The sequence below is a fragment of the Jaculus jaculus genome, chromosome 5, assembly GCF_020740685.1.
Source record: "Jaculus jaculus isolate mJacJac1 chromosome 5, mJacJac1.mat.Y.cur, whole genome shotgun sequence".
NCBI lineage: Eukaryota > Metazoa > Chordata > Mammalia > Rodentia > Dipodidae > Jaculus > Jaculus jaculus.
Window position 1 is genome coordinate 73,153,071 of NC_059106.1, and position 27,041 is coordinate 73,180,111.

The window sequence follows — 27,041 nt, forward strand, 5'->3', positions numbered from 1 at the left end:
CTGTGTATTGTTGGGGCGGACTTATGAGTATTATAGCCAGCTTTCCCTTGCCAGTGTTTGGCACACTCTCCTGTTGCTGTTGTCCATCTGATGTAGGCCAGGAGGTGATGTCCACCATGTGCTCATGTCATCATTTCCCCCTGATATCATGGAGTTTCTTCTTGAGTCTATAAGCCAAAATAAACCCATTTTCCCCCATAAGCTGCTCTTGGTCAGGTGTTTTCTACCAACAGTGTGAATCTGACTGCAGCAGTATGCTTAACTCAGGAATTAGGGGGCCACACTCTTAACAGTCACCAATGTGCCACTGAGTCAGTGGCATTAGGTAGTTTGTTTCACATTTTGGAATGGGGCTAGGAATGAATCTCCTGGACTAGAAGGATGATTTTTTTTCCCCCAACGTAGGGCCTCACTCCGGCTCAGGCTGACCTGGATTCCCTATGTAGTTTCAGAGTGACCTCAAACTCACTGCGATCCTCTGACCTCTGCTCTCGAGTGCTGGGATTAAAGGTGTGTACCACCACGCCCGGATTGAGTTTTTATTTTATTTTATTTATTTATTTGTAAGCAGAGACAGAGAAAGAGAGAAGAGAGATATACAGAGAATGGGCATGCCAGAGCCTCTAACCACTGCAAACGACTCCAGACGCATGTGCTCCCTGGGCATCTGGCTTACATGGGTTCTGGGGAATCAAACTTAGTTCCTTTGGCTTCACAGGCAAATGCCTTAATCGCTAAGCCATCTGTCCAGCCCAAGGATAAGTTTTTAAAAAATTGTGTGTGTTTGTAGACGTGCACATGATGGTCAGAGAATAACTTGAGCTGCCTATGCCCCATCTTTGAAACAGGGTCTCTTGCCACTATGAATGAACTTCCAGACTGCAAACAAGTATCAGCTGACTTGCGGGGTTCAGGTTCTTCTGGTCCCACCTCCCATGAAATTGGCATGCTGAGATCACTTGTGCAGTGCTGCATCTGGTGTTGTGTGGGATCTGGGGACTTGAACCCAGGCTGGCAACCATGGAGCCATCTCCCTGGCCAAAATGAGGTTTTTGTTTTTTTGGTTTTTCAAGTTGGGGTCTCACTCTAGCCCAGGCTGACCTGGAATTGGAATTCACTGTGTACTGTCAGGGTAGCCTCAAACTCACGGTGATCCTCCTACCTCTGCAAATTCTGGGATTAAAGGCATGTACCACCACACCCAGTTTTTTTGTTTTGTTTTGTTTTTAATGAGAGTGAGTGAGAAAGAAAAAGAGAGAATTTGGTGCTCCAGGGCCTCCAGCCACTGCAGTTGAACTCCAGATGTGTGCACCTCTTGTGCACATGTGCAGCCTTGCACTTGCATCACCTTGTGCATCTGCCTTATGTGGGCTCTGGAGAGTTGAACATGGCTTCTCAGGCTTTGCAGGCAAGTGCTTGAGCCGCTGAACCATTTCTCCAACCCTACAAAATGAGGTTTTTTTTAATATACATATGTGTGTGTGTGTGTGTGTAATTTTTATTTATTTATTTATTTGACAAAGAAAGGGAGAGAGAATGGGTGTGCCAGGGCCTTCAGCCACTGCAAACAAACTCCAGACATGTGTGCTCCCTTGTGCTTCTGGCTAACATGGGTATTGGGGAATCGAACCTGGGTCCTTTGGCTTTGCAGGCAAATGCCTTAAATGCTAACCCATCCCTCCAGCCCAAGAATGAGATTTGAAGGAGAAATGGAAAGCAAGTTTAGAGAAAAGGAAAACTATTGTATAGAAAAAGCAGAGGGACGGGCTGGAGAGATGGCTTAGAGGCTAAGTGCTTGCCTGTGAAGCCTAAGGACCACGGTTCGAGGCGAGATTCCCCAGGACCCACATTAGCCAGATGCACAAGGGGGCACACGCATCTGGAGTTCGTCTGCAGGGGCTGGAGGCCCTGGCGCACCCATTCTCTCTCTCTCTCTCTCTCTCTCTCTCTCTCTCTCTCTCTCTCTGCCTCTTTCTCTCTCTGTCACTCTCAAATAAATAAATAAAAATAATAAACAAAAAATGGTTAACTTCTTATAAAAAAAATGCAGGGGGAAGAGCTTGCATGTGGGGGAAATTCCGTATCAGAGCAAACCAAAGATATGTTGCCCATAGAAAAGAGAAAGAATCAAAGGTAAAAAGCTCTCTACAACAGAAAGGGATCCCAGAAAGTGGGTTGCCAGTGAATCTATCTTTCTTTCTTTTTCTTTTGGTTTGCTGAGGTAGGGTCTCACTCTAGCCCAGGCTGACCTCAAACTCACAGCAATTCTCCTAACTCTGCCTCCTGATTGCTGGGATTAAAGGTATGGGTCACCATGCTGGGCTACCAATGAATCGCTTTAAGGCTTTCTAGCTAGAAAAATAAATAGATCTTTAAAATGACTGGACTGACACGGAGAAGTGAAATTCTGGCCCAACTATCAATCCTTACAAGGTATCTCCTCTCCAATCAGGGAACTGATCATGTTCTTCTTTGTCTCAGTGACTGGACAGGTAGATTCAGTGCCCACAGACAAGAAAGGCAAAAAAGAATCAAGGATAGCCAGGTGTGTTGGTACATGTCCTTTAATCCCAACACCTGAAAGTAGGAGGATTGCTATGAATTTCAGGCCAGCCTGATACTGATTCTAGGTTACCTAGAGATAGAGCAAGACCCTACCTTAAAAAAGCAAAACAGAATCAAGGATGGGGCTGGAGAGATGGCTTAGCTGTTCACTTGCCTGTGAACCCTGAGGACCCTGGTTTGAGGTTTGATTCCCCAGGACCCATATAAGCCAGATGCACAAGGTGAAGTTCTAGAGTTCATTTGCAGTGGCTGGAGGCCCTGGCACACCCATTTTCTATCTATCTGCCTCTTTCTCTCTGTCACTTTTTTGTTTTTTGTTTTTGAGGTAGGTTCGTCTGGCCCAGGCTGACCTGGAATTTACTATGTAGTCTCAGGGTGGCCTTGAACTCATGGCAATCCTCCTACCTCTGCCTCCCAAGTGCTGGGATTAAAGGCGTGTGCCACCACGCCCGGCATCTCTGTCACTTTCAAATAAATTTAAAAAGTAATAAAAACAAACAAAAAGAATCAAGCATGGAAAACAAGGAGGAAGGCTTTAGAAGGGGCCAAGCCTGATTTTTATTTTTTAAAATTTATTTTATTTTCTTTTTGATTTTCAAGGTAGGGTTTCACTCTAGCTCAGGCTGACCTGGAATTCACTATGTAGTCTCAGGGTGGCCTCAAACTCACAGTGATCCTCTTACTTTTGCCTCCTGAGTGCTGGGATTAAAGGCGTGCGCCACCACACCCGGCAGAATATATTCTTGGGCTGAGGATGTGGCTCAAAAAAAAAAAAAAAAATCAGGAGCTGGGCGTGGTGGCGTATGCCTTTAATTCCAGCACTTGGGAGGCAAAGGTAAGATTGCTGTGAGTTCTTTTTTGTTTGTTTTTGAGGGTGGGGTCTCACTCTAGCCCAGGCTGACCTGGAATTCAATATGGAGTCTCAGGGTGGCCTTGAATTCATGGTGATTCTCCTACCTCTGCCTCCCAAAGGCGTGTGCCACCACACCCAGCTCTTTTTTTGTAAGTGTTTTTTTATTTATTTAATTGAGAGAGAAAGAGAAAGAATGGGCATGCAAGGGCCTTCAGCCACTGTAAACAGACTTCAAATGCATGTACCCCTTTGTGCATCTGGCTTTAGGTGGGTAATGGAACATGGGTTGTTATGCTTTGCGGGCAAGTGCCTTAACCTCTAAGCCATCTCCCCAGTCCCAAGCACACTCCTTTTTTTTTCTTCAAGGTACAATCTTGGTCTAGCCCAGGGTGGCCTGAAACCTCACGGTGATCTTAGTATAGTTAGGATGACTGGACCCTTGAAAATAAGAAAAAGGCAGGAAAGTCTGCACTTTCTAGTAATCAAAAATGATCTGACTTGGGCTGGAGTGATGGCTTAGTGGTTAAGCGCTTGCCTGTGAAGCCTAAGGACCCCAGTTCAAGGCTCGTTTCCTAGGACCCACGTTAGTCAGGTACACAAGGGGGTGCATGTATCTGGAGTTCATTTGCAGTGGCTGGAAGCCCTGGCACACCCATTCTCTCTCTCTACCTCTTTCTCTCTCTGTCTGTTGCTCTCAAATACATAAATAAATAATTTTTAAAAATGATCTGACTTCATATCTCTTGCTTAGTTATCTAGACCCGTTCTTCCACAAACAACCAGGACCCCTCATGGGAAGGAGGTCTTTCACAGGATTTAAACACTGTGGTTGGTCAACTTCAGCCAATGGAACTAGAACTTGGTGTCAGGGCTAGCCTCTTCCTGAGATAGCCCCAGCCCTAACCAACCAGCTATCCCTCTGGTTCACCTGAACTGGAAGAGTCTACCACTATAAGGTTATAAATACCTTTTGCAAGGGGAGGGCAGGCTCTCCGACCACTTGGAAATTTCCAGCTGTGGCAGAGTTTTAAGGGGAGGTCTCTGTAACCCTTACTGTCCACATGGGTTCTTTATCCACTCCAGCTCCCCACATGACAGGTGCTCCTTGAACTTTCTTTTCTCTCTTTGCTTTCCATGTTTTTTTCAGGCCCTCCATGTGGGATGTCTAGCCACATGGGTGCCGTCCTTGGCTCTGTACTACCCTCAGTAAGTATAATAATTTAATAATTATCCTTCTCAGTCTTCTTTTTTGTTCAATTCTTAGGTTAAAATTAAAATTGACAAACGCCTTTAATCCCAGCAATCAGGAGGCAGAGGTAGGATGATCACGGAGAGGTTGAGGTCACCCTGAGACTACATAATGAATTCCAGGTCAGCACGGGCTAGAGCGAAACACTACCTCAAAACCCTCCCCCCCCAAAAAAGAAATGACCATAGGGTTTGGAGTTCAACCACCATGCCTGGTCCGAGCCCTGTCTTTAACTGGTTAGATTAGCTATCTTGTACCCAGCGGCAAGCCCAACTGTTCTTCCTCAGTGGTTTTGAAAGGCCCAAGAATTCAGAAGCTCAGAAATACTATCACGCTCCAAGGGGAGCTTAAGCGGGCTCCCTGCATATCTCAAACTCCAGGCTTTACTCTCTGTTGGAAGCAAGTAAAGAATCCCTCTTCTCATTATATCAGAGCCCGCTCCTAATATAGAACTAGGTAAAAGGGCATGAGATAGCCCTCAAGGATGGGAAATGAGTAATGAAGTGAACCACTTATTTGGTTTCTGTAAATAGCCTGTACTATAAGCCTTACACTATAAGCCTTAATAGCCCACACTGTAAGCCTTAGTAGCTCGCACCATAAGCTGTAACAGCCTGCCTCAGACCACCAAGGTCATAGGAGGCTGATACTATACTCTGCTACCCCCACCTAAGGAATTGCACAAAGGCTGACCTCCAAGGTCATAGGAGACTGGAACCACACTCTGCTACTCCCACCCAAGGACCTGCACAAATGCTGACCACCAAGGTCATAAACTAATTGGCTTAGAAACTATGGGGTGGCACAAACTGACTGGCTAACACCTTGCGGGCTCCTGATATTAAAAAATGATTGGTCTAATGCACAGGCTTTGTTAGAAACCCTATAAAAACTGTCCTGTTCCTGCATTTGGGGCTCTGCAGTCCTCTACCCCTGTGCGGTGTATGACTGTGGGCCCCAGCGCGCTTGGAATAAAATCCTCTTGCAGTTTGCATCAAGACCGCTTCTTGTGAGTGATTTGGGGTGTCGCCATATCCGGGCAGAGCGTGAGGGACCCCCTGCTGGGGTGTTTTCCTTCAGTTTCACTTTAGTGTTTTCTTCCCCCAGGTGGGGTCTCCCTCTGTAAGGAAAGTGTAAGAGAAAAGCAAAAGAGAACATTGAACTTGATCTGTACAAATAGACTATTGAGAGAAACAGGCAGCAGCCTTCCTGCGAGATGAAGGCTGAAGCACTGAGCCAGGCTGGGGTGCAAGTTTATAAGGAGGATCCTAAGAAAAACAGACTGTACCAGGTGCAGTAGATAAGAAACTTGTAGTGGTTTGTGTCCTTGTTCAGAATAGCTTCTTCATCCAGGATTGTCTAAGGGAGGATACACAGATGGTTTCTGGTCCTTCAAGGCCATCTGATCTAAAGGGCGTACATCAATCAGGGAAGATGTTGAGCTTAATGAGGCCAAATACCTCTGTGGCTTTTTTATTGCCTGCTAGTCTTAGGGATAGTTATTAACTATCTCTCTCTCTCTCTCTCTCTCTCTCTCTCTTTTTTTTTTCCCAAGGTAGGGTCTCGCTGTAGTCCAGGGTGACCTGGAATTCACTATGTAGTGTCAGGTTGACCTCGAACTCATGGTAATCCTCCTACCTCTGCCTTCTGAGTTCTGGGATTAAAGGCTTGGGCCGCCACACCCAGCATTAACTCTAGTTCCCTCTAGTTTTCAGGGAAGGCTATTAACCCCTCACCCTCTAGCTCAGAATGACCTGGAATTCACTACATAGTCTCAGGCTGGCCTCAAACTCACATTGATCCTATTACCTCTGCCTGACTAGTGTTTTTACCCTAGCATTCACTTTTTGTGTGTGTTTGTGTGTATATATGGAAGTGGGCATGCCAGGGTCTTGTTACCACTGCAAATGAATGCCCATCTGGCTTTACTTGGGTGACTAGGGAATTGAACCAGGATGGCAGGTTCTGCAAGCAAGTGCCTTTAGCTGCTGATCCATCATCTTCCCAGTCCTCCACTAGAATTTTACATATATATTTTATTTTATAAAGAATATTTTAGCCAGGTGTGGTGGCACACATCTTTAATCCCAGCATTTGGGAGGCAGAGGTAAGAGGATCACCATGAGTTTGAGCCAGCCTCAGATACATAGTGAATTCCAGGTCAGCCTGGGCTAGAGTGAAATCCTACTTCACCCCCCCCAAAAAAAAACATATATGTAAATATAATTTGCAAAGAGAGAGGGGTTGCAAAGAAAGTGAGAGAAAGAATTAAGAGGAAATGAGTGTGGCAGAGTACTTGGTGCTGCAAAGGAACTCCAGATGTATGTGCCACTTTGTGCATCTGGCTTTATGTGGATACTAAAGAATTGAATCTGAGCCATCAGGCTTTGTGCCTTTAATACTGATGTGGTGGTTTGATTCAGGTGTCCCCCATAAACTTAGGTGTTTTGAATGCTAGATTCCCAGCTGATAGAGATTTAGGAATTAATACCTTGTGGAGGCAGGGTATTGGTGGTGGTGGGCTTATGGTTATTATAACCAGTGTGCCCTTGCCAGTGTTTGGCACACTCTCCTGTTGTGGTTGTCCACCTGATGTTGGCCAGGAAGTGATGTCCAGCCTCTGCTCATGCTATCATTTTCCCCTGCCATTTTGGAGCCTCCACTCAAGTCTGTAAGCCAAAATGAACCCATTTTTTCCCAAAAGCTGCTCTTGGTCAGGTGATTTCTGCCAGAATGCAAACCTGACTGCAACAACTTCTCTCTCCAGCCCCCAACAAAAAAATAAATAAATAAAAATTTTTGTTTGTTTTTCAAGGTAAGGTCTGGTCTTGCTGTAGCCAAGGCTGGCCTGAAATTTACTATGTAGTCTCAGGCTGGCCTTGAACTCACCTTGATCTTCTATCTCTGCCTTCTAATTGCTTGTATTCAAGGTGTGCATCACCATGCCAGGTCCCAACTAAAAAAAAAAAAATTTTTTTTTGGCTTGTTTCAAGGTAGGGTTTCACTCAAGTCCAGGCTGACCTGGAATTCACTATGTAGTCTCAGGGTAGCCTCGAACTCACAGTGATCCTTCTACCTCTGCCTCCCAAATGCTGGGATTAAAGGTGTGCACCACCATGACTGGCCCCAGCTAAAATTTTAAAAAGCACTGGGATGGCTCAGTGGATAAAAGTACTTGCCACACAAGCATGATGATCTGGAGTTATTGGCAGTTGCCAGAAGAAAGAAAATATTACATCTGTTATAGAGCAAGAAGAAAATGATACAACTTGGAGAACAAGGTTGATACTGAAGAACTATGTGTCCAATCTTTGTTCCTGGTATTTTATTTTTGTTGTTTTTTAAAAAATATTTTAGGCTGGAGAGATGGCTTAGTGGTTAAGGCGTTTGCCTGCAAAGCCAAGGGACCTTGGTTTGATTCCCCAGGACCCACGAAAGCCAGATGCACAAGGTGGCACATGTGACTGGAGTTCATTTGCAGTGGCTAGAGGCCCTGGCACATCCATTCTCTCTCTCTCTCTGACTCTCTCAAATAAATAATTTTTAAAAAGTTAAATATGGGGACTGGGGAAATAGCTTAGTGTTTATGGCATTTGCCTGTGAAGCCTGAGGACCTGGTTCAATTCCCCAGGACCCATGTAAGCCAGATGCACAAGGGGGCACATGTGTCTGGAGTTTGTATGTAGTGGCTAGAGGCCCTGGCATGCCCATTCTTTCTGTCGCTTTTTCTTATAAATAAATAACTAAATAAAATATATTTTAAAAAATATTCATTTTTATTTATTTGAGAGCGACAGAGAAAGAGAGAGAAAGGATGGGTGTGCCAGAGCCTCCAGCTACTGCAAAGGAACTCCACACATGTGCGCCCCCTTGTGCATCTGGCTAACGTGGGTCCTGGGGAATCAAGCCTCAAACTGGGGTCCTTAGGCTTTACAGGAAGCACTTAACTGCTAAGCCATCTCTCCAGCCCCTAAAATATTTTTTAAGTTACATATTTTATCATTTATTTATTCTGGTTGTTACTGGTAGTTTTTTTTTTTTTTTCCACTTCAAGGTAGGGTCTCACTCTAGCCCAGGCTGACCTGGAATTTGCTATGTAGTCTAAGGGTGACCTTGAACTCATGGTGATCCTCCTACCTCTGCCTCCCCAGTGCTGGGGTTAAAGGCATAGGCCACCATGCCCGGCCCTGGTAGATTTTATTGAAGGTGCACATAGTTGCTCTCAGGATGGCAAGTACATTAGGTACTCATTTGGGCCAACCAAGCAAAAAACATGTAGTAAGTATATCTGGCTGTGGTGGCACATGCCTTTAATCCCAGCACTCCAAAGGCAGAGGTAGAAGGATCACTGAGGGTTTGGGGCCAGCCTGGGACTAGAGTGAATTCCAGGTCAGCCTGAGCCACAGACTCTTCCTTAAAACAGAAACATGGGCTGGAGAGATGGCTCGTGGTTAAGACACTTGCCTAAAAAGCCTAATGACCACGGTTTGATTCCCCAGTACCCAATTAAAGCCAGATGTACAAAGTAGTGCATGCATCTGGAGTTCATTAACTGGCTGGAGGCCCTGGCACATCCACTCTGTCTTTCTTCTCTTTACTAGCAAATAATTTTTTTTTTTTTTTCAAGGTAGGGTCTCACTCTAGTCCAGGCTGTCTGGGAATTCACTATGTAGTCTCAGCATGGCCTCCAATTTACGGCGATCCTGTTACCTTTGCCTCCCGAGTGCTGGGATTAGAGGCGTGCACCACCATGCCCAGCCAAATAATATTATATTTATTTTTATTTATTTTTCTTCAAGGTAGGGTTTCACTCTACCTCAAGCTGACCTGGAATTTACTTTGTAGTGTCAGAGTGGCCTCGAACTCACAGCGATCCTACCTCTGCCTCCCCAGTGCTGGGATTAAAGGCATGCGACACCACGACAGGCTGCTTCCTTTGTTTTTATTTATGCTAGGTATTAAACATAAGGCTTTACATGTGTTGGGCAAATGTTTTACTACTGAGCTACACCACCAGCCCCCCTTATTTTTTTGGACTGGGGCAGATGTGTGTGGTGTCATGAACGCACATGTGTATATAGATGTACATGCCTTGTTGCAGTCATGCTAAGGTCAAGAGAGACCATCAGGTGACCCTTTCTCTTACTTGGTGTTGCAGTTCTCCTGTATCTGCTGCCCACCTGCCTGGGGTTACAAGCATGCATGGCCAGCATTTTACAGGAGCGACATGCATACATCTCAGGCCTTCACATTAGTGTGGCAAGCACTCTTATCCACAAGCCATCTCCCCAGCCCCTTACTTTCCATTGTGAAGCAGGGTCTCTATTGTCCAGGCAGGCCTTGAACTTTCCATCCTCCTGCCTCAACCACCCAAGTAGCTATGCTTATAGACCTGTGCTGCCAAGTCCAGCCTACCTCCATTTCAAAAATCTTTAGGCCAGGTGTGGTGGTGCACGCCTTTAATCCCGGCACACCAGAGCCAGCACCCAGATTGCCATGAGCTTGAGGCCACCCTGTGACGGCAGTGGTAAGAGGCTCTGGTGGCCGCATGCACACACACAATCCCCAGAGAAGGAAAGAAAGAAAATTAAGTAATTACATCTCCAATATACCATCTTCCAACCAAAACCACCTTGGGGATTTAATCAGTTTTGGGTTGCTTGACTAGCTCTTCTTGGATCCCTCCAAGCAGATCTAAATTAGAGAGTGGAGGATGAAGTGGTGCTGAACCCAGAGTGTGTACAATACTTCAGAGAAACTAGAAAATGTATATGAAACAATAGTGTGAGGACACAGATCAGTGGTTACTGGAAGTGAGGCAGGAAAGAGGGATTGCCAAAAATACATAGAAAGGAACTGTGCATAGTTACATATGCCTTTAATCCCAACACTTGGGAAGCAGAGGCAGGAAGACTGCCTTAAATTCAAGGCCAACCTGAGATTAGATAGTGAATCCCAGGTCAGCCGGGGCAACAGACCCTACCTCGACGCCCTCCCCCCAATATTTTTTTTATTTTTTGGTTTTTCAAGGTAGAGTCTCACTCTAGCCCGAACTCACAGTGATCATGATGCATGCTTGTAACCCCAGCGATCCTACCTCTGCCTCCCAAGTGCTGGGATTAAAGGCGTGCACCACCATGCCCAGCAATACTGGCCCCCCCAAATATTTTTGTTTGCAAGGAAAGAGAATAAGCATTGGTACAGTGGGCTTCTTGGAGCCGCACACTAACTCCAGATACATGTAGCACTTTGTGCATCTGGGTTTTTGTGGATACTGCAAGCAAGCCCTTTAACCACTGTGCCATCTCTCCCTAGCCCTAAGCTACAAGTTTAAAGTCCTCTCCTTATTCATTTTCTTGAGGAAGGGTTTTATTGTAGCCAATGGAAGACTTGGCACTCACTGTAGTTCAGGCTGGCATCAAACTCATGGAGAGCTTACCTCTGCTTCCAAGTACTCAAATGCTCAGATCAAAAGGCCTGTGCCACCATATCCTGCTTCACTTAAAAACATAACTCCTAATCCTCCTGTTCTGTTCCCACCTCCTAAATACAATTATAGGTATGCATCACAATGTGGCGCTGGGGACTGAATCTAGGGGTTCATGCATGGTAGGCAACTTACAAAATGAGCAAGCTACATCAGTAGCCTTTTTTTTTTTTTTTTTTTTTTTTTGAGGTAGGGTCTCACTGTAGCTTAGGCTGACCTGGAATTCACTATGCAGTCTCAGGGTGACTTCAAATTCATGGTGATTCTCCTACTGGCTCTGTCTCCTGAGTACTGGGATTAAAGGGGTTGTGCCACCATGCCCAGGTTAGGGTCATTTCAAACCAAAAAAGACAATTTAGAACTTTGCAACATGTTTTTATTTTTGCTTTATATCTATTACAGTGTTTGAAACCTAAAGAAATACATTTTCTCTTCAAATTTGGATGTGTATATAAATATCATTTGTCTGGACTCAGCACACTCATTGCCATGGTTTCTTGGCCTATTATCTGCTCTGAAATCTTCAATCTTTGTCTACCCAGGGGCCCTGAGAACATGAAAAAATAGAGTTTACAGTTCTTAGAAAAATAAAAGCAAATAAATTTAGAAAGCAAAACCAGTGAGAAGGTTTCAGTTCACCTTCTTAGGGTCTTTAGCTGGAAATCCAAGCTGTCCTGGGAGACATCCTGTCTGCTTGGGTGGCTGAGACCTCATATTCCCTTCCTTTATTTAATAGGTCAAACAGGTTTCTCACAAGTTAGTTTAAAAGGCCAACATCCATCCAACTTCAGGGTCTGGAGGTTCATACAGTTTCAGGATCTTAACCGTGAGACTTCTTTCCTACTTTCCTGGGTATGGCATACAGTTCTCTCTCCCTAAACCCAGAGGCTAAAAAATCAGAAATGGAGAACAGAGCTAGTATCAGAGGGAGTCTGGCATATGCTAGTTGTAAGCATTAAAAGTCAGGATGGCCTAAATGTAGATATGCAGGCCCAAGCCTTTGAAGACACACCATACACCTTTACCCCATTATGTTTCTGTTTCCCCAATCTATCACTGCTTTTTTCATAGCCAGCTTTGGTCCTGCACATTATACGATGCTGAAAGAAAATGCCTTCTCAAAGGGAAAAATAATAGATTTAATTCAGATTTGGAGTTGATATCAAAGTCTACCCTTGCTATGATCTTATTCTGGGGAGACTTGGAGAGACAACGGGGACTGAATCACATATGAGAGCTTTGGCCAAAGAGCAGCTGGTGTCCACCACAGGGATCCTTATAGTGCCAAATTCTCAGCTTGCTGGTTTGACAAAATATAGAGGGTTAAAAAAAAAAATCAGATCAGGTTGGTCTAGAATGTGCAATCCTAAATGGACAGGAGAAACAAACCTTCAGCAGCCTCACACTTACTCTTGCTTCCTTATAAGCAGGGTTACCTGCAAGATGCTACTGCTGGTCATGAGCACTTTCTATGGGTTAGTGCACTAAGTCTCACATCCTTCCCCAGTTTACCAGGGAAGCCCCCTTACCAACCTTTATTCCCTACTGGGTCTCTGGAATGCCTGCAAGGACCTGGAGAAGCTGGTGTTCTGCTTTTAATAGAGAAGCTAGGCTCTGAGCCCTCCAGAATGTACTGAAGAGTATCCAACAGGATGGATATCAAGCTGAGTGGAGGGGAGAAGAGATGACGCCTGAACAAAGGATAGGTGGACATGAGAAAGTGGAAAGAAGAGTTCACCCTAGTAGACTTTTTTTCTTTTCTAATAGTTTGGCTTGAGAAGGTGAAAGTCTATGCTTAAGAACCCTTCCCTCTCCCTTACCTAAATACAACTGCAGCTTATCTGTGGTTAAGTTACAAAATACAAGGTTCCTGAGAGATGGGTTCTAGGCCATGGAGGGTGTTAGCAGTAGATATAAGGATCCTAGGTAAGGACGAACATCATGAGTCTCCAAACACAGAGATCTTCAACATCTGTTCCTTGGGTCATGTGAGTCCACAGACTCAAAAAACACGTTGGCAAGCTGCAGATGGAACTCATATGGTTCTATCTGAGGGCTGCAGGCAGTATCGAGACCTGAAAGTCACTGGAAAGCTGGAAACTGAAAAAACAGCATCTTAACTCAGACACCCTGTTGATAGTAATGATTTCAAGGTACTATGCCTGGAGAAGTTGGTAATAAATAACCGGCACTATTAAAAACAGTATTTGAACACAGAAGCTAAGAAAAAGGTTACTTGTGTTCTCTTAATCAGCATCTTGATATGTGCACCTGCACATACCAACAATCTTAAAAACAAATGAAGATTCCAAAATTATGCCTCAGTGTATCAGGATATACTCTGGAAGCCCCTTCATCCTGGCAAGTACTATTCAGAAATCTGGAAAGGCTCTGGTATTATTTAGGCCAGGGTCTGAAGTCCAGGTGGGAGCTGTCCACAAAGAATACCTCTTCACAAGACATCACAGGAGATGGCATCACCTCTGTGTGCTCAAAAATTTCACCTTTAGATTGTAAGAGGATTTGAGGAAGATAATGGTTGATGAGACACAAGGGAAATTTCCTAGAGGAACTTTCTCTGAAATCTTAGCTCACATTGCCAGTAGAATTCAGACTTTGGAGCAAAGTGGCTTTCAGTATTAGCTAGATAACTAACAGTCTTCTATCTGTTCGAGGATCCAGATCTGAAGCCAAAGGGATATTGGAAGAGGTGGGAACGTAGGCAATACATGCCTCACACTAAGAATATGGTTCTAATGGCAGGAATTTAGTAATTGTTGTTCCTTCCAAACAGGGTGATAGTGGCAGTGGTGTCGGGCCTTTCTTAGAATGGGAGAATACTTTGCACTGGAGGTAGCAGGCCAAGTGAAGAAAGTTCTGCCCTTTCTTCCTGGAGACTAAGGGTGGATGAGCAGCATCTGACTCACCAAGGTCATACAATTTTGGTGTGACTTCATTATAAACAGGTAGCCCTAGACCATCTGCCTCAGAAAATGGATCTATGTGGGACCTACGACTAAAGTAGGTGGCAAATTCAAGAGAAATGGTCAGCAGTAATGAGAACTTTAGATCTATAAGTGGAGGGATATAGGTTTCACCTGAGCCAAAAGAGGATCATTTTGGGGAAGGAAAAGTGTGGCTTTAGAGCAGAGCCCCAGGAATATTCACAATTAAGATATGGAGGCAGGGCAGACTGTGCTGTCAACTCTACACGTGGTCTACATACTTGGCTGGTATCTTCCTTTACCCCAAACCCCAGTAGCTGGATTTTATTATAATGTGTAACTCACGGAGGCATAGGTAAGCCACTGAGGCATTGCACTAAGTTTACTCAGAAAGAAAAGGCATTTGGAATATAGTTGTCACAAGACAGGGGAAATCCAAGCCAGGAACAAGGATCCCAAATACAGAAGGTACCAAGAGCACTCATGAAAGTATTCAGGTTACTAAGTTTCTATGATCACAGGAGAGGCAGCTGTGTGTCATAACTTATGTGACGACAGTGAAGAGGTTGAATTCAAGAAGGCAGACTGCTTTTTGGGTTTCCTGATCTAAGCAAGATAAACCTGAGGGAAGTATAAGCGGTAGACTTCACCAGGTCCTGAGGCTTTCCTTGCTCCCTTTGTGCACTGGGACAATCAGACCAGGGTGGCCTGCTTTATAAAGGTTCCAAAACCAAGGGTTGGTCCCAAGTGGTGGCCCAGAATCCAAGCAGAGAAGAAAAGGACCAAAGCATAGTCCTTCAGATCAGGGAAGTTTCTGTATCTTTTTGGTCTTCCTCATAGAACCCTACTCACAGATGGTTCTTCCTTCTAAGACCAACTAAGACTGACCTATGTAAAGAATAGAATATAAAAAATATGTAACTTTTTGACACTCTCTTTTGGAAGTAAAATATACATGATCCAACTACGGAAGAGGAAGAAGCTAGGCCAAAGGCAGGGATCCATGACTATCCCTATACATGACAGTAATATTCCAACCTCCTCTACAACTTATAGGTCACCAGAGCAAGGAATTTTTCCTCCGAAGGAAGGACAACAGCCTCCTGTCTCAAGCTTAGGAGAAAATACAGCACCTCAGAAGTTCATTCAACTCTGAGGGGAATTTTCAAGTAAACAAATGAAGTTGGGTTGCACCATTTGGAAGGTGGGTAGGAAACATGGGGTCAGTAGCTACACATGGGAAGCCCTGTCTGAAGGCCTGTGCTCCTCCCCTCCACTCCCACTGGTGTTCTTGTCCCAGGAGAATAAGGGGGTCCTCCCAAACTAAAGAGGTCTGGGGCACAGGGTCAAGGGAGGGAGGGGCCTTTGTCTCGTTGTGGTCTCCCCATCAGCCTCTATTCCCAGACAATGCTGGCAGCTGTGATTCCTAAGACCAGCTTTTGGGAAGATCAATCTTAATACAATAAAAATGTGCAAAAGAAAAAAAAAAACATTAAATAACTCAATCCAGGCATATAGGATTAGTATTCTGTCAGAGCAAGAACACTTTGTTTTGGACTTCTCCCCTTTCCTCCCATGTCTGGAATATTCCATCTGCTCAAGTACCCAAGATAAGAGTTACATAGATCAGGGCAGAGGACTGGGAACGATGAAGAAAGATGAATGGGAAGGAAGTCACCACTAAAGAAAAAAAAATTTTAAAGGTGCAAATTGATTACCTCAGTCCTCCTTTGTCTACCCCTGGGCTCCTGGGTTAAAGACATGTGTGCAGCCAAAATATAGTTTGAGGAAGAAAAACCCACACATCCCCTTCTTGTCACAAAACCCAAATGTGAGCCTCAGATGGTTCTGTCTGTCCAGAGGGTGCTCCCTCCAGGGAAGGGCGCGGAGCAGGTCAAGGGCACAGTCTCCAGGGCAGCAGGTGGATGGTGGTTGATGGTAGAGGAGGGCTGTTTGCCTACCCACCAGAGGGCTGCTCTTCTGCTGGTTGGTGGTGCTTCCCATCCCCTCACCTCCCCTCCCCTCCCCGGAGGCAGACATTATAGCTGGAAGCCCTCCATGGGGGCCTCAGGCTGCTGGAAAATGAACTGCTGTTGTGTTTCATCCACCTGGGGAGCCAGGCTGCTGTCATCATCTTCTACACCAAAGTAGTGCTCAATGAGGTCGAAGGCCTTCTGATAGATCTCCTGGTTCTCATGGCTCTGAAGAAACTCAATTTTATCCAAGCCTATGGGGGCAAGAAGGAAAGAGGCAGGGTGAAGTGGGAATGCTTTTTTTTAAAGTCTATAAACATCTAAGTGCTGTCTTTCCCTTGACTGAAAGTAGAATCAAGATTTTTTTCCTCAACTTACAGAATCCCAAAGCAAAGGAACTAAAATGTAAGTTAAAAATCTGAGCCAGGCTTGGTGGCGCACGCCTTTAATCCCAGCAGTCAGGAGACAGAGGTAGGAGGATCACCAAGAGTTCAAGGCCACCCTGAGACTACATAGTGAATTCCAGGTCAGCATGAGCTAGAGTGAGATTCTACCTCAAAAAACTAAAAAAAAAAAAAAAAAAAAGGGGGGGGGGAGTTGAGGGATAGCTTAGCAGTTAAGGCATTTGCCTGCAAAGCCAAAGGACCCAGGTTCAGTTCTCCAGCACTCACATTAGCCAGATGCATAAGGGGGTGCATGCATCTGGAGTTTGCAGTGGGTGGAGGCCCTGGCATGCCCATTCTCTCTTTCTTTCCCTCTCTGTCAAATAAATAAAACATTTTTTAAAAAAAAATGAGGGGAGAGGGAGGAGGAGAGAGAAAAAGAGAGAGGGGGCAGGGAGGGAGAATGGGCATGCCAGGGCCTCCAGCTGTTGCAAAAAAACTCCAGATGCATGAGCCACCTTTTGCATCTGGTTTACATGAGTCCTGGGGCATGGAACCCGGGTCCTTTTGGCTTTGAAAGCAAGCATCTCAAGTACTAACTCCAGTCCCAGCCTCAAGATATTCTTGCACCTGTGCCATATCTACTTTCTAGGTTCGTAGAGCCTATGAAGGAAAAATGGATGTACTGTTCCTCAGAGAAGAGGAACTGGTGGGCTTTTACCTAGACTTGTGCCAGGCATGGTGGTGCACAGCTTTAATCTCAGCACTAGGGAGACAGAGGTAGGAGGATCACCATGACTCTGAGGACACCCAGAGACTTACTACACAATGAATTTCCAGGTCAGCCTGAGATAGAGTGAGTCCCTACCTTGAAAAGCCAAAACAAAACAAAACAAAACAAATAAAAAACTACTCCACCCCACCCCTCACTCAACAAAACAAAAGAGTTCTTCACTGGTTTTAGAAGCACAGGTTCATGTTTTTTTTGTTTCATGACATGCTCCCCAACATACCCTCTACATATGTGTACCACTTTGGAGGCCAATGAATCTCTAAGGCACAGGTGAGGTCAGGGAGAGGAAACTTACCATAGGCTTCCTCAATGAGGCCACAGTAGGGATTGACCCCTGAGCCACTACGCTTGCCCTCTTGTTCTCCAAGCCGAAGGATGTTCTCTAGTCCATTGAGGGCTACTTGTACAATCTTTGAATCCATTACAGTCAGCAAGTCACACAGGGGTTTGATGCAGCCCAGTGACACCAGGTACCTGGAGATCCGAGATGAGGCAAGCTCAACATTAATCCAGAGTAAGGGAAGTATGAGGCAGGTGCTATGTAGCCTGTGGGTCTACCTCATATATACAAAAAACATTCTGAGTAACCCACTCTTACTGAGTCTACTACCTCAGTGAATTGATCCAGTTTATTTCACATGTGCAGTCCATAAAAGACTCCTTCCTCTAATATTGCCTTGATACCGTATTACCTCTCTGCACATACTATTTCCCTGTTAAGTTTTTCTTCTCAGGGGCTGGAGGGATGGCTTAGTGGTTAAGGCACTTGACTGCAAAGCCAAAGGATCTAGGTTTGATTACCCAGGACCCATGTAAGGCAGATGCACAAAGTGGTGCATGTGTCTGGAGTTTGTTTACATTGGCTGGAGGCCCTGGCATGCCCATTCTCTCACTCTCTGTCTCTATATCTCTCTATCTTTGCCTCTTTCTCTCTGTCAAATAAATAAATAAAAATGAAATATATTTAAAATGTTTTTTTCAGGCTCCCTATTTCCCTGAGTAGAATCTTTTTTGGACAATACAGATTATTTTTGTTGTGTTTTTTTCTGAGATAGGGTCTCATTCTAGCCCAGGCTGGTCTCAAACTCAGTTTTCCTACCACAGCTGCCCAAGTGCTGGGATTAAAGGTGTGTGTCACTATGCCCAGCTGCTTTTTAAAAAATTGTGCAACATGCAAGGGTGGAGTCCTGCTGCAAAGGCCCACCTGGCTTTAAGTGGGTGGCTGGGGGACTGAACATGGGCAGCAGGCTGTGCAAACAAGTGTGTTAACAGCTATGCCACCTCCCAGGATCCTATACTACCTTCAAATATTTTTATTTATTTGACAGAGAAAGAGGGAGAGAAGGAGAAAATAGGCACACCAAGGCCTCCAGCCACTGCAAATGAATTCCAGATGCATGCGCCTCCTTGTGCATCTTGCTAATGTGGGTCCTGGAGAATCAAACCTGAGTCCTTCGGGTTTGCAGGCAAACGCCTTAACCGCTAAACCATCCCACCAGCCCCTGATAATGTTCTTTCTTTTTGTTTTTTTGAGGTAGGGTTTCACTCTAGCTCAGGCTGACCTGGAACTCACTATATGTAGTCTCAGGGTGGTCTAGAACTCACTGCCATCCGCCTACCTCTGCCTCCTGAGTGCTGGGACTAAAGGCATGCACCACCACACGCAGCTTTTTTTTTTTTTTTAAGATTTATTTTTATTTGTTTATTAAAGACAGAAGGAGGGAGAGATAGTGAGAATGGGTACGTCAGGGCCTCAAGCCACTGCAAATGAAATCCAGATTGTATGCACCACCATGTGCATCTGGCTTACATGGGAACTGGAGAATCAAACCTGGGTCCTTAGGCTTTGCAGGCAAGCGCCTTAACCACTAAGCCTTCTCTCCAGCCATATTTTTCATTTTATTTTATTATTACTTTTTTTTTTTGTTTTTTTGAGGGCTTTACTCTAGTCCAGCTTGACCTGGAATTCACTTGGTAGTCTCAGGGTGGCCTTGAACTCAGTGATCCTTCTACCTCTGTCTCCCCGGTGCTGGGATGATTAAAGGTGTGTGCCACTATGCATGGGTTTACTTATTTTTTTAAATTTCATTTATTTATTTATTTGAGGGCGACAGACAAAGGAGAGAGGGAGGGAGGGAGGGAGAGAGACAGACAGAATGAGAATGGGTGCACCAGGGACTCCAGCCACTGTAAACAAACTCCAGATGCATGTGCCACCTTGTGCATCTGGCCTACATGGGTACTAGGGAATCAAGCCTTGAACAGTGGGTTCTTAGGCTTCACAGGCAAGTGCTTAACTGCTAAGCCATCTCTTCAGCCTGTATTTTTTTTTTTTAAATGAGAGAGACCAAGAGAATTGGTGTGTCAGGGCCTCCAGCCACTGCAATTGAACTCTAGATGTGGGCACCATCTAGTGAACATGTGAGATCTAGAGAGTGGAACATGGGTCCTTAGGCTTTGCAGGCAAGCACTCTGACTGCTAAGTGATCTCTCCAGCCTCCTAATTATGTTCTAATGTCCTAATAATGGAAATGAAAGAGAAAAGTACACATATGGGGCTGGGCATATGGCTCAGGCAGGAAAAGAGGTTTCAATAATTACAGTCTGAAGAAATCTATTTGAGATTCCAGTAGCATTGCCTATTCCAGCTTACCAGTCAAACCCTAGTGTCTCTTGACCAGGGGATAGACCTACCTCAGCAAAAGTAGTTTAGAGGTTATTTGTAAGCCATGAACAAAGAAGTAGTGCACAGATCAGTTATAACAGAAACAGGAAAAGGAATGTGATACCTGATCTGTTCAGGGGTTCCTCCTGATGTGGCATTGGTGATGGCCCAGGCCGCTTCTTTCCTTGTACGGAATTCTGCTTTTTGAAGGATTTCAATCAACACAGGGAAGATATTTGCATCTATAACAGCCTGACAGAGGATTGTAGAAGGAAAATGTCAAGTTCAGGAGAGAATGTGGCACAGTGGCATATGCCTGTAATTCTAAAACTTGGGAGGTGGAGGCAGGAGAGTGGGAGTTCAAGGTCATTCTCAGGCATATGGTGAGCTTGAGGCCAGCCAGAACTACATGAGACTGGCTCAAAAAATAATAAAATAAAAATAAAAATAAATAAAAAAATAAATCCATCTATCCATCCGAGGACTACAGAGGTTGATAGAAGGATTATCTTGAAATCAAGGACAATCTAGACTACAAAGTAAATTCCAGGTCAGCTTGGGTTCAAGTGAAGCCCTCTTAAAAAAAGGGGGGAGGGCGCTGGAGAGATAGCTTAGCAGTTAAGGCACTTGCCTGCAAAGCCTAAGGACCCAGGCTCTATTCCCCAGAACCCACGTAAAGCCAGATACAAAAGGTGATATATGTGTCTGGAGTTTGTTTGCAGTGGCTAGAGGCCCTGGCATGCCCATTCTCTCTAGGTCTCTTTCTCTTTCCCTCTCAAACAGAGAAATAAGCAGGTAGAGAATAGGTGTGCAAGGGATTCCAGCCACTGCAAATGACCTACAGATATATGCACCCCTTGTGCATCTGGCTTACATGGTTTCTGGGGAATCGAACCTAGATCCTCTGGTTCTGGTGTTCGTCATCATGTCCAGCTTCCTGTGTTTATTTTTTGAGGCAGAGTCTCATGATAGCCAAGGCTGATCTGAAACTATGTGGCTGAGGCTGGTCTCAAACTCAGGGCAATCCTCCTACCTCAGCCTACTCAGTGCTAGGACTAAAGGAATAAGCCATCATGCCTGGCTATTAGCTAATTCCTAAAGGAAAAAGATGCTTCTTCTGGAAGGAAATATCCTATAACCTCCCATGTTTTTTCCCAAGGCCTCCTATCACTGCAGTTGAACTATAGATGCACACACCACTTTGCACATGTGGCTTTACAAGCAAACACTTTTAATGGCTGAGCGATTTCCCCAGCCCATGCCACCTCCCCCCCCCCCCCAGGTAGGGTCTCATTCTAGCCAAGGCTGACCTACAATTCATTCAGGGTGGCCTTGAAATCATAGCAATCCTTCTAGCTCTGCCTCCCCAGTGCAGGGATTAAAGTACACCACCATGCCCAGCTACACCTCCCTTGTTTTGATGCCTCTCTGTTCCATTCACTTTCCTTGACTATTCTACCTGTATTTGAGCCCTGTTGCCAGCAGTGATGTTTGAAATGGTCCAGCAAGCTTCCTTCCGGATTGATTCCTTGGAACTGCTCAGCAAGTGCAGGAGGCAAGGAAGTGCTGAACAGTTAAGAATCACCTAGATTACCAAAAACACAAGGAATAAAAGAAAAATTAGGTATTTGGACTTAATAATAATTTTTTTAAAATATTTTTTGTTTATTTTTTATTTATTTATTTGAGAGCGACAGACACAGAGAGAAAGACAGATAGAGGGAGAGAGAGAATGGGCGCGCCAGGGCTTCCAGCCTCTGCAAACGAACTCCAGACGCATGCGCCCCCTTGTGCATCTGGCTAACATGGCACCTGGGGAACCGAGCCTCGAACCGGGGTCCTTAGGCTTCACAGGCAGGCGCTTAACCGCTAAGACATCTCTCCAGCCCTTAATAATAATTTAAAATGTATGTATATCAAGGTACCATAAATAGCAAGAAAGCCAACCTAGAGAACAAGACAAAATATTTGTAAAACATGTATTGAGGGCTGGGGATATAGAGTGCTTGCCTAGCATACAAGAAGCCCTAGGTTTGGTCCCTCACACGGAATAAACTTGTGGTAGCACATAAATGTAATCCCAGCAATTGGAGAGGTGGGGGCAGTATGGTCAGAAGTTCAATGTTATCCTAAGTTACATATTCTTAACTACCCTGAGTTATACTGTCTCAAAAACAAACAACAAAAACCCATGTATTGAGATGAGGGATGAATATTTAGAATAAAAAACTCCTACAATTAAAAAAAGAATGCCAAGTGTGGTGGCACATGCCTTTAATCCCATCACTTGCGAGGCAGAGGTAGGATTGCCGTGAGTTCGAGGCCGTCCTGAGACTACATAGTTAATTCCTCTGGATCAGAGTGAGACCCTACCTTTAAAAGCCAAACAGAGGGGCCTGGAGAGATGGCTTAGTGGCTAAGGTGTTTACCAGCAAAGCCAAAGGATCCCAGTTTGATTCTCTAGGATCCATGTAAGCCAGATGCACAAGGGGGCGCATGCATCTGGAGTTCATTTGCAGTGGCTAGAGGCCCTGATGCACCCATTCTCTCTCTCTCCCCCAAATAAATAAATAAAACATATTTTAAAAAGGGGGAGAGGGTGTTGGAAAGATTGTTTACTGGTTAAGGATAAGGAGCTTGCCTGTGAAATAAACATAAGAACTTATGTTCAAATCTCCAGGTCCCGCATAAACTAGACTAGACACATAGTGATGCAGGCGTCTGAGTTTGTTTTCAACAGCTGCAGGCCCTGGGGCGCCCATTCTCTCTCTCTCAAAAAAAAAAAATCTCTGTATTAGTCCTAGCACTTGGGAGGCATAGGTAGGTGTATCGCCATGAGTCTGAGGCCAGCCTGAGACTACAGAGTGAATTCTAGGTCAGCCTGAGCTAGAGTGAGAACCTACCTTGAGAAACCAAATACACAGTTGAGATCAAGGACATGTTTCTGTGACTCAGAAATAAAGTAACCAGGAAAAAAAATTTAAAGAACTGGGCATTGTGGTGCACACCTTTAATCCTAGCACTCAGGAATTAGAGGTAGGAGGATCACAGTGAGTATGAGGTCACCATGAGACTACATAGTGAATTTTAGGTTAGCATGGGCTAGAGTGAGACCCTACCTTAAAAAAAAATCAAAAAGGCAGCATGCAGGTGATCACCTTTAATCCCAGAATGTGGAAGGCTGAAGTAGGAGGATCACCATAAATTTGAGGCAAGCCTGAGCTACAGAGTGACTTCCAGGCCTGCCAAGGGTAGAGTAAGACTCTGCCATGAACAAACAAAAAAACCCAACCATGGGGGCCAACAACCATGTAAAGCCAGATGCACAAGGTGGTGCACAGCTTTCAGGATTTCAAAAGGCTCATAGTCTGCCCTTACTATCTTATAATGTCTCAAATACAGTTCCATTTGGCTTTCTTTCACAAGTACTGAGTAAATGGTGACTGTTTCCAATCTGTTTAAGAAAAGAAAGAACCAAGTTTCCTGTGATTATATTTATACATAGGGATAGAGCTGGAAGTTTTTACTCAAGCCCATGCTTCCTCTGCTAGATCATGCTGCCTCCCATTAGTTAAGGACAGCTTTTGTTTGTTCATAGGCAGCTGTTGACAATGCTCTCCCACACACGATTTAAGATCCTGTACCTTCCTCTTCCTTACCTGGGTCTGGATGTCATCCCCAGTGACAATGTTACCCACAGCTCTCAGGGCAGGTGAAGCCACTTTATAATCATTGTGCCTAGACAGGAAGAAAACCTCATTAGCGGAGAAAGGACTAACACAGCATATTGAACCTGGCTGACCACCAAGGCTGGCAGTATCCTCTCAAGGCTCCAGACCTTTGGGTAGGTCAGCGATCTGTGGGCTGTGGCATTTTGTATTGAGCTTGAAGATTAGGCAACTTTTACTCTCTAATTGAGATCACTCACATCAGAAGCTCTACCAATCTCCGGCAGACTCCAGAGTCTATGACAGCCTGGATCTTCTCATTAGGGCCATCGGACAGATAAGACAGGGCCCAACAAGCATCTGCCAGCAGGTCTGAATCACTGCTGAAGAGTAGGCGAGACAATACAGGCAAACAAGGAGAGACCTGTAGTAAACAGAGTAGGGAGGACTCTGTGAAATGCAGCTCTATTGCTATTCCTAACATTGGTACCCCTTCCCACTAAGTATCAAGATCCTGGGAATCTCTACTACATTAAACCCCCAGGCCTATCTTTTCACTTTCCCATCTAGACACATAAGATCACCTACTTGACTGACAATTGCCTTTAAATTTCCCATGACTTGAGACTCTTAGGGGTCCCTCCAAAATATAAAACCTTCCTATGATGTAATCTATGACCACTTACGGCATGGTAAAGCGGCTTTCTCACCTTTGCAAACTCTGGGGGTGGGTTCTTCCCTCGGCAGAGGTTTGACAGGGCCCAGACTGCATTCCGTGTCATTGTCAGTCGTGTGGACTTGGTAAGGAGTCTGAAGCAAACAGAAAAACCATACCCTGAGCATTGATGCCCTAGCATAGGGCTGTTGTGAATAAACCCTGAAGGCAAATCCAAACAGACCCTCAAACTGCTAAAGCCTGTTTCTACCCATGGACCTAAATGAACAGAGATGTTTGTGCTGATCTCTGTAAAGATTCGGGGATTTGTGGCTACTTAACATTATAGACAACAGGAACAAGGCCAGGGTGCAGCGGTGCATGCCTTTAATCCCAGCACTTGGGAGGCAGAGGTAGGAGAGGCCACCCTGAAAATGCAGAGTGAATTCCAGGTCAGCCTGGGCTAGAGTGAGACCCTGCCTCAGAAAAAAAAAAGTGGAAAGGGCCGAAGGTGGCGGCACATGCCTTTAATCCCAGCACTCAGGAGACAGAGGTAGGAGGATCGCCATGAGTTCAAGGCCACCCTGAGACTACATAGTGAGTTCCAGGTGAGTCTGGGATAGGGTGAAACTTTACCTCAAAAAACCAAAAAGTGGAAAGGGCAGCCTATGAGAGGAAGATCTGAGTAACAGTTCACTCACTTCATTTGGTTTAGATATAGCTTACTCAATAGGTAGAGTTGGGGAGAAAGGGAGAGGAGTTTACACTGATGCTTCAGAGTCTTTAGTCTATGATATACAATGTACTTATACCCAGAAAACCAAAGACTTCTCTGAATAAAATGTTGGGTTTTTCTGGATGAACTAGTTCTACCATTTTGTTTTTTTGATTTTTCAAGGTAGGGTCCTGCTCTAGCCAAGGCTGACCTGGAATTCACTACGTAGTCTCAGGATGGCCTTGAACTCACAGCAATTTTCCTACCTCTGCCTCCCAAGTGATAGGACTAAAGGTATATGTTACTACACCCGCAGCTAGTTCTACCCTTTTACCTGGCTAAATAATGAGACAGACAATGAAGTTATATGGTACCATGAGGTACGGAATAAGACAATCCTTGACACAGATCAGAAATATAATCTTTTTTTGGTGATCAAAATGCATTTGTAGGGGTTGAAAATCTTACTTGTCAGCAGCTATTGAGCTCCTGAGTTCAATGTACAGATTAAATGAAGACAAACAATGGGCTGGAGAGATGGCTTAGTGGTTAAGGCACTTGCAAAGCCAAAGGGCCCAGGTTCAATTCTCCAGGACCCATGTAAGCCAGATGCACAAAGGGGCACACACATGTAGAGTTCATTTACAGTGGCTGGAGGCCCTGGTGCGCCCATTCTTTCTCCCTCTCCCTCTCTCTGCCTATTTCCCTCTCTCTCAAATAAATAAATAAAAATATTTTTAAAAAGAAAAAAAAAAAAAAGGACTTTTTTGATTTTTTGAGGCAGGGTCTCTAGTCCAGGCTATAGCCCAGATGGGTCTTAAACTCAGTTTACAGAGTGCTAGGATTAAAGGCATAAGCCACCACCTGACTTGTTTACCTATTATCTGAAGGGATCAAGCAAGCTGCCCCTAAATGACCTGCCACACTGCTGCTCTTCAGATGTCCATGTACAAATGATTGTGATTACTCACGTTAATAAAGGATTAAGGATGGAACAGTTCAAGACGTAATCTCGGCAAACGGAACTGTCTCCAGCTATGTTTCCCAGAGCCCAGACTGCCTGAAAAGGAATGATGGAACTGTCACTCAAGAGAGCTTGGTAGCTTCTGTGACTATTATCAGTACTATACAGGAACCACCAGTGTGAGAACAATGTGAAGGCTACAAGCACTAAACCAACTCAGGTAACCTCCTTGTTAAAATTTTTATTCCACCATGAGAAAAGAGACAGTGATGAGAAACTTTCATTCTTTTTTTTAAAAATTTTTATTTTTATTTATTTATTTGACAGAGAAAGAGGGAGAGAGAGTGGGTGTGCCAGGATCTCCAGCCACTGCAAATGAACTCCAGATGCATGTACCCCCTTGTGCATCTGGCTAATGTGGGTCCTGGGGAATAAAAACAGTCCTTTGACTTTGCAGGCAAATGCCTTAACCGCTAAGCCATCTCTCCAGCCCAGAAACTTGCATTCTTATAGTCACCTTGGAGCAAATCTCCATGTAGCAAAGAAGATCTGCTGGGGATCAAATCCAGGGCTTTGTGCATGCTAGTTAAACATTCTACCAAAGAAATATATTTTATATATATTCGAGAAAGAAAGAGGTGGGGAGGAGAGCGAGCAAGCACACGCCAGGGCCTTTAGCCACTGCAAACAAACTCCAGATGCATGTGCCACCATGTATATCTGGCTTTATGTGGGCACTGGCAAGCACCATAACTGCTAAGCCATCTCTCCAGCCTGAAGAGCAGGATTTTTTGTTTTCTTTTGTGTTTCAAGATAGGGTTTCACTCTAGCTCAGGCTGCCTGCAATTAATTAGTCTCACGTTGGCTTTGAACTCACGGCAATCCTCCTACCTCTGCCTACCAAGTGCGTAGATCTGAGGAGAGATTTTTATATTTCATTTGTGTGTGTGCATGCATGTGTGGTTTTTGAGGTAGGGTCTCACTCTAGTGCAGGTTCACCTGGAATTCACTATGGTGGCCTCGAACTCATGGTGATTTTCTTACCTGTGCCTCCTGACTGGATCGGATTAAAAACATGCTCAGTCCCCACTGCTTTTCTGACTTACTTCCCTGAGACAAAGTCTCT

General features: G+C 44.8%; 1 protein-coding gene across 4 annotated transcripts in view; it reads right to left on the reverse strand.

Moving 5' to 3' along the window:
• Positions 1–11,513: 11,513 nt before the first annotated feature.
• The window catches only part of Kpna6 (karyopherin subunit alpha 6), a 44,465-nt gene continuing 28,937 nt past the window's right edge, over positions 11,514–27,041 (reverse strand). For 3 of the 4 annotated variants that reach the window (XM_004665276.2, XM_045149228.1, XM_045149229.1), the window contains exons 7-14: positions 25,923–26,011; positions 24,292–24,391; positions 23,842–24,005; positions 23,573–23,651; positions 21,373–21,498; positions 20,038–20,165; positions 17,544–17,722; positions 11,514–16,326 (exon numbers count right to left, since the gene is read on the reverse strand). In XM_004665276.2, the coding sequence (XP_004665333.2) occupies positions 16,139–16,326; positions 17,544–17,722; positions 20,038–20,165; positions 21,373–21,498; positions 23,573–23,651; positions 23,842–24,005; positions 24,292–24,391; positions 25,923–26,011 (1,053 nt within the window). In that variant the 3' untranslated portion in view covers positions 11,514–16,138. The remainder of the gene's footprint in view (positions 16,327–17,543; positions 17,723–20,037; positions 20,166–21,372; positions 21,499–23,572; positions 23,652–23,841; positions 24,006–24,291; positions 24,392–25,922; positions 26,012–27,041) is intronic. The other variant, XR_006637150.1, reaches the window with a different exon arrangement.